We start from the raw sequence: 13,485 nt of genomic DNA, 5'->3' as shown, positions 1-13,485 counted from the left end.
ATGTATTATACTGAATCCATAATGTGATCACAAGTTGGGAGATTATAAATCATGATCGAGTTAATTAACATTTCCCTATGCTTTTCCTGGCAAGTGTAGTCTCCCTTCAATATTCAAATCACCAAAATAGAATTCATCACCATCCTTTTTCTCAATTAAGTAATATGGATACCGTATCTGTCTACAATTTATATATCCTCCAACCCTGGAAAATATGGAAAGGGTTTAATCGATAGTGTGATGGCTCCACTTTTGTGTTCTTTCTCAGCAACTTCATCTTCCACAACAGCTGCAAGAAATTTTTCCTTGCACGAAATTACTAGCTCTAATCTATAAATATTCATCGTCAACTTCATTTGTCTTTTTTGGATATAACAGTAGAGGATTAATAAATCTTGATGATTAAGTGGCTCCATCTCCACATGCAGACCTTTTCCTACTACGCATGATCTGCAATTGCCAACCATTGGATATAAATCGTGGGCTCCATGCATGCTTGACTTGGACTTCCTCCTTCGTACGACTTCATCTCCCTTAATTAGCTAAGATGAGAAACAAGCCTAGCAACAATCAGAAAATCAGGCACTTCTTCATTTTCAGTCCATCATTGATCGCCTTTCTTCCCCCTTGTGCTTGATTAATGGCTGGTACTTCCTCATCGTCTGGAGGCAGTCGTAAGTACCAAGTTTTCATCAACTTCCGAGGTGCAGATACTCGTAGGTGTTTCGTCTGCCATCTTTACAACGCTTTGGACCAGAACGGACTTGAAACCTTCATAGACTCCGAAGATCTTCAAAAAGGCGATAGCCTCTCCGAGCTACTCAAAGCCGTCAAGGACTCAAAGATTTCGATTGTAGTTTTTTCAAAAGACTATGCCTCTTCTACATGGTGCCTAAAAGAACTTGTTCAGATCCTGGAGTGCATGGATCAGCAGAGGCAGATTGTGGTGCCCATTTTCTATGACGTAGATCCCTCCGATGGTCGTGAACTGAAGGGTAGATTTGCAGAAGCTTTGGCCAAACATGAAAGCGATCCCAAATTCGACAACGATGAGGTGAAGAGCTGGAAATCCGGTTTAACCAAAGCCACCAGTTTATCTGGCTGGGTCTCAAAAAATTATGAGTAATAGTCAAACCTTACTTAATTAGTCTCTGTTATGCTAATGGAATGCCCTTTAACTATATAAATAGTTCTTTAATGAATGCATACGATATATTAGTTATGTTCTTCAAATTAATGTATCCCGCTTTGCATAGTTGCATATTGCTTTTCTTTATTTTTCTTTCCTTTTTAACTAAAGAATCTCACAGGGATGATCACAAGCTTATTAAAAGCATTGTAGATGACATCTTAGAGAAGTTGAACCGCATCTCACCAAGTAAAACCGATGGCTTGATTGGAATGGATTTTCACATGAATAAAATTGATTCACTATGGAAGCAGGGGAAGGATGACTGTGGTGTTGTTGGAATTTGGGGTATGGGCGGCCTCGGCAAGTCAACCATAGCAAGAGCTGTTTATGGCAAAATCGGTGCTCAATTTACACACAAGTGCTTTCTTGATAATGTGAAGGAGGGCTTCCTCACAAAGAACAGTGAATTACAATTGGTTGAAGAACTTCTATGTAAAGCTTTGAACAGAAAAGATCGTGGCAATTCAATTGAAAGCCTGAATATGATGAGAGAAAGTCTACGTAGGAAAAAAGTTCTTCTTGTTCTTGATGATGTGGACGATGTGGACCAAATTGTAACCTTGATCGGAATCAGCCCTTCGGATTCATTTAGTGGTGGGAGTAGAATCATTATAACAACTAGAGATAAAAAATTACTAGCCGGGTTTATGATCTACCAGCCAGAGCTGTTCAATCCTGAAGAAGCACTTGAACTCTTTTGCCGGTATGCTTTCAGAACAGTCAAATTTTCTGAGAGGTATGGTGCAATCTCAATACGTGCCGTAAAATATGCCCACGGCCTGCCTCTAGCACTCACAGTCTTGGGAGCTTTGCTTGATAACAGAACCGAACAAGAGTGGGAAAAAGAGTTGAAGAAGATAGACAAAATCCCAATCACATCTCTTGATAGTAAGATTGGGCGTGTGCTTTGGGCAAGCTATGATGGATTACATGAACTGGAGAAGAACATATTTTTAGATGTTGCATGTTTCTTTAGAGGAGAGCCCATAGAAATGGTAACATACTTTCTTGAAAGTAGTGAATTCTTCCCCGATATTGGACTTAAAGTGCTGGTGGAGAAATCTCTTCTGACTGTCTCTGATGGTGTTCTAAATATGCATGACTTAATACAAGAAATGGGTAGAAATATCGTCCGCAAAGAATCAATTGAAGAACCAGAGGGACGAAGTAGGTTATGGTATCATGAAGATGTTGTTGAAGTGTTGGCACAAAATACAGTAAGAATATACAATATTTCATGATCTCCATTTTATAATATATCATGATCTTCCTTTTCATATCTTTGGTTTATACTAACCAGTCATGTTACTGTCTTAGATAGTTTAGATCTTGACAACTGGTTGTGCAGGGAACATCAGCTGTTGAAGGCATAATCTTAGACTTATCAAAGATCAATGATGAGTTATTCGTGAATACTGAAGCTTTTGTTGGCATGAAGAGACTAAGAATGCTCCAAATTGGCGTAAGAAAGAATTTGTACGAGTATGACAGAAGTACATCTGATGGAGAATGCAAACAACACGTGAGTGGGGATATAAAGTTTCTTTCAAAAGAGTTGAGAATTCTAATTTGGCGCAGTTGCCCGCTAAAATTTTTACCTTCTAATTTTTCTCCGAAGAATATTATTGTGATCGATATGCAACGTAGTCATATTAAACAACTTTGGGAAGGAATTAAGGTATGTACAGCCATGCATCATGAATATGTCGTAATTTTTACTCACAATCGTGCAATGTGATTGTTTCATGTTTTCTAGCAATTATATAGCATAGTTATTACTATTCATACCCATTATCTTTTTTAATATGTGTTTTCCATGTGTTATTTTTCCAGTCTTTGCAAAATTTGGTAATCGTGGATTTAAGCAACTCAAAGGATCTAATCAGAACCCCCGACTTCAGCCAGGCAAAAAAGCTTAAGACGCTGAGACTTAAAGGATGTACGAGTTTATTTGAGGTTGACCCATCCCTGTCAGCAGTTGGAAGCCTTGTTATGTTGGACCTATCTGGCTGCTCAAATCTTGTGAGGTTTCCAAGCATATCGGGAAATATGAAGGAGCTAAAATATCTCTTCTTAAATTCAACGGCAATTACAGAAATACCCTCATCCATTAATGATCTTCCGGCACTTTATGAATTCCTACTTTGTGATTGCAGTGAACTTATCAGTCTTCCAAGCATTATCCACATGAAATCTGTCGGAGCACTTCTTCTAAATGGCTGCTCAAAACTTGAGAAGTTTCCTGAGATTTCGGGAGTAATGAGGTCTCTTTGGGAGCTTAAATTAGACGGGTCTGCAATTAAACAACTACCCTCATCTATTAATCATCTCACTCTGCTTTTTAAGCTGAGTATGAGAAACTGCACAAGCCTCGTCTGTCTTCCAGAAGAAATCTGCAATGTCGAATTTCTCGATCTTACTGGGTGCTCAAAGGTGGAAAAGCTGCCCGAGAATCTAGGGAATTCAATGTCGAACCTGTGCGACATCGACGACGGCCGGTTCAACCTTGTCCTGGATGGAAGTGCTATAAAACAACTTCCATTCAGTATCTTGCGCATATACAAAGTATCATGTAAAGGATGTAAAGAAATGAGTGCGCCCTTTTCCTCATGGCCAACATGGAACCACCAGACTTCTAGCGACAATGTTCTGTATCGGTTTGATTTAAGTGACTGTAATCTTCTGGAATTATCTGACGCCATCGCTCATTTATCTTCATTGAAGGATTTGAATTTATCCGGAAACGACAAGTTGGAAAGTTTACCTGCAACAATGAGTCGCCTGGGTTGTTTGAAAGAGCTCAGGCTGGAAGGTTGCAAGAGATTGAAATCAATACCAGAGCTTTCACCCAGTATCAAATTCATATATGCCAATAACTGCACATCTTTGGTGACAGTTTCTACACCACAGCTTCCGTGTGCTAAAGCCTGCGGTCTCTTTCAATTTTTTAATTGCTCCAAGCTGGTGAATACCAATCAATTTATAGAGATTGTGGAAAGTGTTATTGATAATCAGGTTTGTGCCCTCTCTCAGAAACATTATCATTACACCTACAATACTATACAATACGCTCCCAATCTACTAATTTCATTGACCTGTCTGTTTTTTCATTGCATAGGAATCCTTGGAGGTTAATGATCACGAGTATGGTTATCACTGTATGTATCTTCCTGGAAGTGATATTCCAGATTGGTTCGACCATCAGAGCAGAGGGTCTTCCGTAACTGTGCAGCTACCACCCGATGGGTTTACAAACAAATTTCAGGGGTTGGCTATATGCGCCATCATTAACTTGCGGGATGCTGGAAATAGAGAAATTCTTGAATCTGCTTTATGTTGTGCTATCTTGAAAACAACTGTTGGTCAGACGAGATTCTATTTTCGTTTGTTCCCTGAGCCACATCACAGTCTCGAAACAGACACGCCCCTTGAGTCCGATCATATGTTCCTGGGATGTTATCATTCTTCAATTTATATCGATTCAGGGGGCACCGACGCCACATTTAAAATCGTGACTACTAGTGATCCCAGAGTTGGGCACTCGGACTACTTCATCCCAGGTGATTCAATGACATGGGAAGATTGCATGTGGATCACAAGTTGTGGGGTTCGGTTATTCTTTGGATCAAAAGCGCCATCCTCTCTGCCCATTTGCAATTTGGAAAATAGAGACACATAGATAGAATAAGTACGAGCTGTTACAGCGACAAACGTGGCATATAGACCAACTGTACCGATATTGTCCCAATTTACCTCACATGTGTTGGGTTTTAATCTCAAAAGACCTCGGTACAATTGAGTATTATCTACTCACTTATAAGCTCTATTTTATTTATCACTTCTTGGATGTGAGATCTCTTATCTCCACCACGTCCCCTCACGTGCAACCTAATTTTTAGGTATGCACGTGATAGATTAACATCTCACACACTGGGATGAAATAAACCAAGATCTAGTAACTAATGACACTTGGTGACCATCCAATCAGAAACCCTCCGATGACATGAAATTGAACCCAACTCAGGCTCATGACAAAGTGGTACCCAACTCGGGCCTACGACAGACTGGAGGTGCGACTGGAGAGGAACCTGTTCTGATATCGAGTCAAATATAACACGATTTTGAGAATGAATTTTCTGATATCTATCCATCTCACATTAGAGGCTACAAGAGTTTATATTGTACTATAACCGTACGTACTATGTACTACCATATACAAAATATGTAAGTACTAACTACATGATGTACATCTCTAAATTACATTATATGACTCACGCTGACAAAAACAAGAGAGAACGCAAGAAAGAGGGAAAGAGAAGATGAGAATGAGGATGTCTCTAGGGATGGAGGACTCCTTACACTGTCTCTATAGGTGAGCTTCGTTTTACCCAGAATTCTATGATCGTGGAGCATACACCATGTGTGACGTTCTAACATGTCTTTACTTCAATTATATCAGATGGGTTAATGAACCCTTTCACCAAAGCTGAGAAAGTGAGAGTTGTGTTGCTAGGCACCACGCACCAGTATGAAATGCAAAGACTCCAACACTTTCAACATCAGGATTTTAAACTCTCACTCTGATTGGCACTGCAGACGAGCAAGGGTTCCATGTTGGAGCAATCAGCGGATATGAGGTATCATAATGTTATTTAATTTATATGTAAGAGTACATAGCTCCAAGCCTTCAGGGATGGTGCCTTCATTTCAGTTCGAGAAAAAATTGTTTTCCCTTCACTGCTTCATGCATTGCAATATCTCTTATTTCCCTTCCGCAACGTCAATACTAACTACATAGATGTGCAGTCGTACACCTTACATATAAGACAATTTAACAAGGGACAATTGAAAAAGCTACATGCTCATTGATGCACAAGGCAATACAAATCAGAATCCCCTACTTGGCAACACATTATTTGTACAATGGTTCCTAAAAACTACATTCTTTTTGAGACCTATAGATTTTTGACACCAATAAGCTATTAGCTAGTTATGTGTGTTAATTCCTTGGCCATCTAATCTAGAACTATAGATGAATGCCGCATTCCACCAAGCATGGAGACGAATGTCACCAAACATTGTGTGCCCTATGGGCCAACTGGCTCCAAACTGAAACTCCAGAAAATCAGACCAGTAATCTGGTTTAAATTCACTTACCAGGGCCATTTCCCAACGATCTCCCGTCACCTGCATAACATTTGATAAACAAAATCAAACCTGTCAAGAAGACAAACAAACCAAATATTTTAGAGGCAGAATACATAAATTTTTCTTTGGAGCAGCTATGAGCTGATAATTTGCTACAGCATATGTTGCGATGTCATTAATAGCTGCATTGAACTTCTCTTGTGTAAGCGTCCCTCTCATGTATCTGCAGTTGGTAAAACTTAGTGCAAGAAAATGACCCCAATAACCAAGGACTGAATACAGAAAGCTGAAAGCCCCCTTTTCCAACACCTATCCACCATGGATTAGTTACATAACTACCTAATACAAAACAATACTTTTGAGGCCCTAGATACCAATTTCTCCTATGTTGAGGCAAATGAAACAAGTTAAAGATGGATTAATGATATACAGTTACTGGTCTTTTAAACATTCATTTTCATCGTATCTGATCAATTTTATAGATGGAGAGTTGCGTAGCTTTCAAAGGAGTACAGAATTCATCAACAAAAATGAAGGCTCATATTATGAGATACCTGTATGAGTGAAGAGGGACGATTAGGAAGTCTCATTTACAGAAGACTATTTTCTTGGAGTTGCTTTATACTCCTAACATCTATTTCTTTTGCATAAGCTTCTTGCATAGCAAGAGGAAATCTTTTACAGAACACTTCATATTTATCAATAAAAAAGCTGCAGAAGTTTGTGGATGCATTGTACTTTGAAATAATGGAAGAGATTCTACAAATATTTGCTATGAAATAAGAAACTAATCTTAGTCATCAATCCTACTAAGGAAGGAAGATTGACATTTTTTTTATGTATTGAACTGGACAGCCAATGTTAGTTGTTAACACTTGAGACAATGACAATACTAGACTGTATGAAAAGATCCACCTCTGAGAATATATCTCTTTGCCAGGTTAGCAATAAAACATTTTGAGTTCTAACAGCCTACGACTATGACCATGTCAGATTTATCAGTATAAGTAACTATCATGTACGTATGCTACTGTTGTCAGAAAGAAAGAAAGAAAATGAAGACAGGACTTCCTCTTCAAAAATATAGCAAAAAAAAATCAGAACGGAAGTTCCACTCACAATGACAAGGAATCAAGCTCTTCAGCACACTTATAAACCACAGTGGAGACATGGAACGACCTTTTTCCCCTGAATAAACAAAAACATATAGAATATGCGGCCCTCATAATGCAGAGTTTGTAGCTATAGACGATTACAAAACAGACAAATAAATGTGTGTAAGAGGGATGTACCTTAGGTGGTGGAGGTGGTGCATGGTCCTCCTAATTCCTCAAGCTTAAAGATCCCAGAACCAGCTGTGTTCTGCTGAGAGCTTTCCGGAAATAAACTGAAACAAGGAAACAGTCTAAGCTTTCCCGCAAACGAATGCAAACACATTTCAAACTCAAATCAACAATATGCCATCCTCAAGAAAGCTGTACTCCCATCTATTTGTACCCAAATTCAACATTGACACTCTTTTCAGGAACATAAATTGACGTGTCCTTCAATTTCCTTTGCTGCTTCAGCGATGCGTCGATCAGTTTCTGCCATCGCATTGAACCATCTAATTACACATTCTTCATGGAAATTTAACACTAAGCAGTACTCTAACACCTTCATTGAACTTTCAAAGAAAAATTCAGACTTGCTTCTTCCAATTTCCTAGTCAACAGATCAAATTTGAACTAATTTACTTCAATCTGTGACATCATTTCTTACAGGGATCGACGAAATTACAAGATTTCATGACATTTCGCGGAAATCAAACAAAGCCCAATCCAAAGATACTCATAAAGAGACAAAAAAGAAGGTACTTTAGCTTTGGGGATGGCTAGGGTTTCGTCGCGAACGTGGTCCTTGACGGCCTGGACCTGAAGCTCCATAGCCTTCACGGCGGCGTCCACGGCCGTCAAATCGATGACGCTGCTGGCCGGGTACACTGAATCCTTCACATTTCGGAGATTGAATGCTGTGAAATTAGTTGTGTTAATCGGGTCGGTTGGGTCTTACTGTTTCGCGCAATAATGAGTTCTTGGAGCTCCGATATCCGACTGTTGAACCCGGCAACTAGGGAGTGTTGTTTTGGCGGGAAAATGTGGAGCATTTCTGAGGTGTGAGAAGATAAAGGGGACGACGTCGAAATGGTCAAATAGGGAAAGGTTACCCGACTAGGTAAAGTACAATAATACCCATTACCACCAAATGGTCAATAACTATTACATACTACAAATGGTTGTCATACAATTCTGGAATTTCAACACGATGGACTGTCATCATAGGAACTGTAGACAAAAAATTCACAATTTTTTTTTGTATTTGACAGTGAGATCGGAAAACAATTCCCTTTTTTCCCGACACGAAGTATCAATTATATTGATGAACCACAAGAGTACAAACACAAGTTGTTACAACTTACAACAGTCTTTTTCCCACTCAAAAGAAAAGCTCTATCGTCCAAGTTGAGAGTGAGACATGACATGAACCATGATCGAATAAATAATCTACAATTGCGTAATTTGGTAAATTGAAGAGTCCTTATTATGTTTAATTTCCTTGGGCTTTCCTAGCAAGTGTAGTCCATTCGACTCGTAGAAATCGAAAGTCGTCGGACATCCATTTCCTGGTAAAGACGGAAACCATGTTTTGAATTCTAATCGCTATGGCCTTTTTTTTTTCTACCGACAAGCTAGGCTATGTCTGCAATCGTGAAGCGCCAACCCCATTAGATATGAATCTTGGGGTCCATGCTTGACTTGGAGTCTTCGTCTATCTCCCTTGGTGACTTTACATCCCTAAACTAGCTAACAATCAGTCTCATCCAAGAAATAGAAAGCCTTGCTAATAATCTGAATTAAGGTTTTCTTCATTCCTAGCAGTGGGCGGATCTAAGATCCAAAAGTTAAGTGAGCAGAAAAATAAATTTATCAGCATTAGTGAAAATTCTTAGTGAGGTAAGAAACAATTTTTACATACTATTTATCAATAATTCAAAAGATATATAAGAATTGCAAATAGAAAAGAGTCATTAAAACTGTTTCATTCACTTTCATACGCTCTATCTGAATTGTGTTCTATGATTTCTATTAGACTCAAAATGATCAATCACGGCATTCGAGTCAATACCGTCTACATATTCCTTTTCAATGTGAAGTATTATATAACCTGAAATGTATCTGTCTTCCATCTTATTTCTCAACCAAGTCATTATAATTTTCATAGCTAAACATGCACGTAATGGTAGTAACAATGGAAACTATGGAAACTATAAGTGTTAAGACTAAATTTCACAAATCAATCTATCAACCAAGAGAAAAAGTTATGTTAAGTTTGTTCAACTAATCGTCTACATAATTAGGCCAGAGAAAATAATTTCTCAGAATCTTTAATAGAAACTACGTGATATTTATAATGCTTTAACGATAGGTGAATTAAGTGATAGAAGAACTGAAGAACAATTTGTTGGGAGTAAAGAAAAACAGAAAGCAATAAACATGTGCCTTGAAATGAGAAAATAGAAACAAGAGGTTTTTGTTTAATTGTGAAGGAGCAAGTGTTTATTATAAACAATAGAAGACAATTGTGATGTGTGAAGAGGAAGAGTCGAACATGACATATGCCGCTTGTTAATTATGCAAGTATACAAGTTGGGTTTGGGTAATAAACTAATAGGGGTAGTACAATTTTCTTTTTTTGCCCAACAAAATTTTACGTATAGTCTAGCTCCCACAATTTTCTCCCAGCAGCCATTGGGAGCGTCATACCCAGAGTAATTATTTTATGTACCCATCATATCACGTGACATTATCATGTGATGTACCCAACCACTTATATTATACTATGCTGTAATTAACATACACGCGGTGAAAATGACAAAAATTTATTTACATATAAGAACCAATCAGAAACAATCCCAGTAAAAAATGTATCATTAACATTAAGGGGGTACACCACATGGAATATTTGGCAAGTATATATAATAATTTCTCATGTAACCAACATCCGCCACTGATTCCTAGCCCATCATTGATCAGCTTCAATTACTCTCCCTTGTGCTTGTTGATAAATGGCCGGTGCTTCTTCATCATCTGAAGGCAGCTTCAAAGACGACGTCTTCATCAATTTCTGAGGTGAAGATACTCGTAAATCTTTCATATGTCATCTTTACGAAGCTCTGAAACAAAAAGCACTCGAGACTTTCATCGACTCTAAAGAGCTTCGCAAAGGAGACGTCTTCCCAAAGTCATTCAAGACTCAAGGCTTTCAATTGTAGTTTTCTCTAAAGACTACGCCTCGTCTACATGCTGCTTAAAAGAACTGTTACAGATCCTGGAGTGCATGGATCGGCAGAGCCAGATTGTAGTGCCCATTTTCTATGAAGCGAATCCTTCCCATGTTCGGAAACTCAGGGAAGGTTTTGCAAAAGCTTTTGCAAAACATGAAAATGATTCCAATATTGACAACCAAGAGTTGGAGAGGTGGAATTCGTGCTTAACGAGAGCCACCAACTTATCCGGCTACGACTCAAGAATCTCTCAGTAATATTTTTGTCACAGTTGATAGGAGCACTTTGTGCGACGTTCTTAACATGTTTTTACCTCCATTTGTACTTTACTTAGCCCTTATTATTGTAGTGTTGAGTCATTGAGTCAAGTTAGGAGTCTTTCGTGGCGTTAGTTGCTTTTGGTGCTAAAACGGGTGTAAAATGCAGAAATTGTCGAGAGTACATAGAGTAGTATTCCTTATCAAACTAGGAAACCTAGTTGGGTTAGGATTTTTATTATTCGACATTTCTGTAACATTTGTGATTTATATTTATTATTTTCTTTCTTTATTTCAGAACTAAATGAGAGATAATGGCTTGGAAATTAAGGAAAGAAAGAGGAGAAGAAGGAAACAAAAGGAGAAAAAGGAAAGAAGTAATTTAGTTTCTGAATGGGATGAAAAGGAAGAAGTATGCAGTCTCAAAGGAAGGAAGGTTCATCCGGCAATTAAAAGAAAAGAAGAAGAAAAGAAGGAAACAAAAGAAAGAAAAAAAGAAATAGAGGATCAGCCCATCAAAACCCCTAGCAGCCCCTCTCTTCCTCCTTCCTCTATATAAGGCACAGCCTCCCTTCATAAAATGGATCACCATTCTCTCACAAACAAAGCCGGATTGCTACCCAAAAACATCCAGAAAATTTAAGCACAAAACCTTCATTCATCATCACCAAACTGTGCTCATCTTCTTTCTATACCAATTCGAATTCATCCTTGCTTCATCCTAGAAGGTTTTTAATGTGTGATTCATCCATGGCTTGTAATCTTTCTTTTTATTTTCTGCAAATTTCGAATTAATTGTATGAATCATTGGATGTTATTTTCGGTTTCATATATGAAGAACATAAATTCAGACTTCTTTGGTTTTATGTTTTGATTACATGAACTCATGAAATATGTGTGTATGTCATGTGTAGCATCTATGGGCAGTAGGATTTCGAAATTAATTTAGGTTTTATTTCAATTAATTCCTTGAATTTGTACATCTAAATCAATGCTTGAGGAAGCCAAGGCCATAGTTCTCCTAAGGTTGCGATTTCATTCACCAAAGTATTCTTTGATTGAATATGCGCTTCGTGTTTCAATTATTGATACTTGTTTAGGGTTGTGATAGGTCTAGGAATTTGCATGCTTAATCAAGATGAGTAACGTCATGCTTGCTTACATGTCTCCAATTCGACTTAATGTGCTTATATGCTACTTTGTGTTTAACTAGTACGCTTCGTTAGGTTGAACTCTCTTTAGCATATGTTTAGGATTAAACGCTTCATTGATTCTAAATAATTAAGAAGTCTTAACGATTAGATGAACCGCTTCGGACTCTAATTAGAATTGGAATTGAAATGGACTTAGATATAATCGAAATAAGTCGCTGCCTATATGTTGTTCTATACGTGTTATACATGTTTCTTGAGTAGAATTCGTGTTTTGGTTATGTGATGAATGGTTGATCAATTGTATATAAGTAATTTAGGATTTATTTTAAGTAGTAGTTTTATAATCAATCTCAAATCCCCCAATAACATGATAAGTGTTGAGGCCCTTTTGATTCCCCGGACTGAACGATCCCTGCTTATTCTATACTAACGATGATGTTTTTCAGGGTATTTTATAGACGTTCTAACCAAACGCTCTATCAACAGTCCCGAAATTCAAATGTTAAAAATTCGAATTCGAAGCCATGAAAACTCTAAAAAAATCTCAAATATATTGAAATTATCTTATCATAACAGTGTATTGAAACTGAGTCCACAACATGACTCAGTCGACTTGAATAATACATAACCAGTTTTATACCTCAGTATTATAACCAATGAAAATGTAAAATTCAATAAATACTCACAAAAAACAGAAGAAATAAATATTCAAAGTAAGTCCTCTGAATTTGCTAATCCTCACCTGTAGAACTATCCTCTACATCATCGAATTAGTGCACCGGGATTGTAAACACAAACCTGGTAAGCTTTTCAGCCGGTATGAGTAAACCAACAGGAAACATACATCGAATACAAATGAAATAGTCAAATAACATTTAAAGACAAACCTACTCATTTGACACTGGGCAACCCATCTGTTACCCAAAAATCATTTAAAAACATGGGTACTCATGAGACTTAGGCAACCCATTTGTTACCCCTCAGGCAATACACCGACAGGCACTGGGCAACCCATTGGTTATCTAAAATCATGTAAAACATGGGTACTCATGAGACCCAGGTACTCATCTGTTACCCATTATGCAGTACACCGACAAACACTGGGCAGCCCATATATACCCAATGTCACTAAAAAATATGGGTACTCATGAGACTTAGGCAACTCATCTGTTACCCCTCATGCAATACACTAGCAGATAGAGTAGAGCTCTAACTAAATCATAACTGGCACCCGGACAAGGCTTGGTTCCGATACTACCAACACGTCCAAAGACAGAAAAACACGTCTGAAGACAAAAAACGTTTTAACAAGACTCAATGTTAAAACCACGTACAATAACAATCCATCCATATTATTGTACTACAATAAAGAGACTCTTGCTCAAATAAAATAAATATAATTGCCACAGT

General features: G+C 37.9%; 1 protein-coding gene and 1 pseudogene across 2 annotated transcripts; one reads left to right on the top strand and one right to left on the bottom strand.

The window, feature by feature from the left end:
* The first annotated feature begins 594 nt into the window (after positions 1–594).
* On the top strand, positions 595–5,044 carry LOC126803345 (disease resistance protein RUN1-like). 2 transcript variants are annotated; one of them, XM_050531150.1, is made up of 5 exons: positions 595–1,122; positions 1,311–2,409; positions 2,541–2,714; positions 3,026–4,207; positions 4,311–5,044. In XM_050531150.1, exons 1-5 carry the CDS (start codon positions 641–643, stop codon positions 4,869–4,871), a joined length of 3,498 nt encoding a protein of 1,165 aa, XP_050387107.1. In that variant the 5' UTR covers positions 595–640; the 3' UTR covers positions 4,872–5,044. The 2 variants fall into 2 exon arrangements, with proteins under 2 accessions (XP_050387107.1, XP_050387106.1); XM_050531149.1 differs by having other exon boundaries at positions 2,541–2,870.
* Positions 5,045–5,844: 800 nt separating this feature from the next.
* LOC126803590 (spindle and kinetochore-associated protein 1 homolog) lies at positions 5,845–8,486 on the bottom strand (annotated as a pseudogene).
* Positions 8,487–13,485: the final 4,999 nt, after the last annotated feature.

The sequence above is a fragment of the Argentina anserina genome, chromosome 7, assembly GCF_933775445.1.
Source record: "Argentina anserina chromosome 7, drPotAnse1.1, whole genome shotgun sequence".
Classification (NCBI taxonomy): Eukaryota; Viridiplantae; Streptophyta; class Magnoliopsida; order Rosales; family Rosaceae; genus Argentina; species Argentina anserina.
This window is presented reverse-complemented; position numbering and strand designations above follow the sequence as displayed.

What these genes read in the sequence shown, in the direction of transcription:
- LOC126803345 (XM_050531149.1), top strand. Translation starts at nt 641, where the DNA reads ATGGCTGGTACTTCCTCATCGTCTGGAGGCAGTCGTAAGTACCAAGTT. An exon ending in AAGTGTTGGCACAAAATACA is followed by an intron (nt 2,410 to 2,540) that starts GTAAGAATATAC and finishes CTGGTTGTGCAG; the next exon opens with GGAACATCAGCTGTTGAAGG. An exon ending in AAAGTGTTATTGATAATCAG is followed by an intron (nt 4,208 to 4,310) that starts GTTTGTGCCCTC and finishes TTCATTGCATAG; the next exon opens with GAATCCTTGGAGGTTAATGA.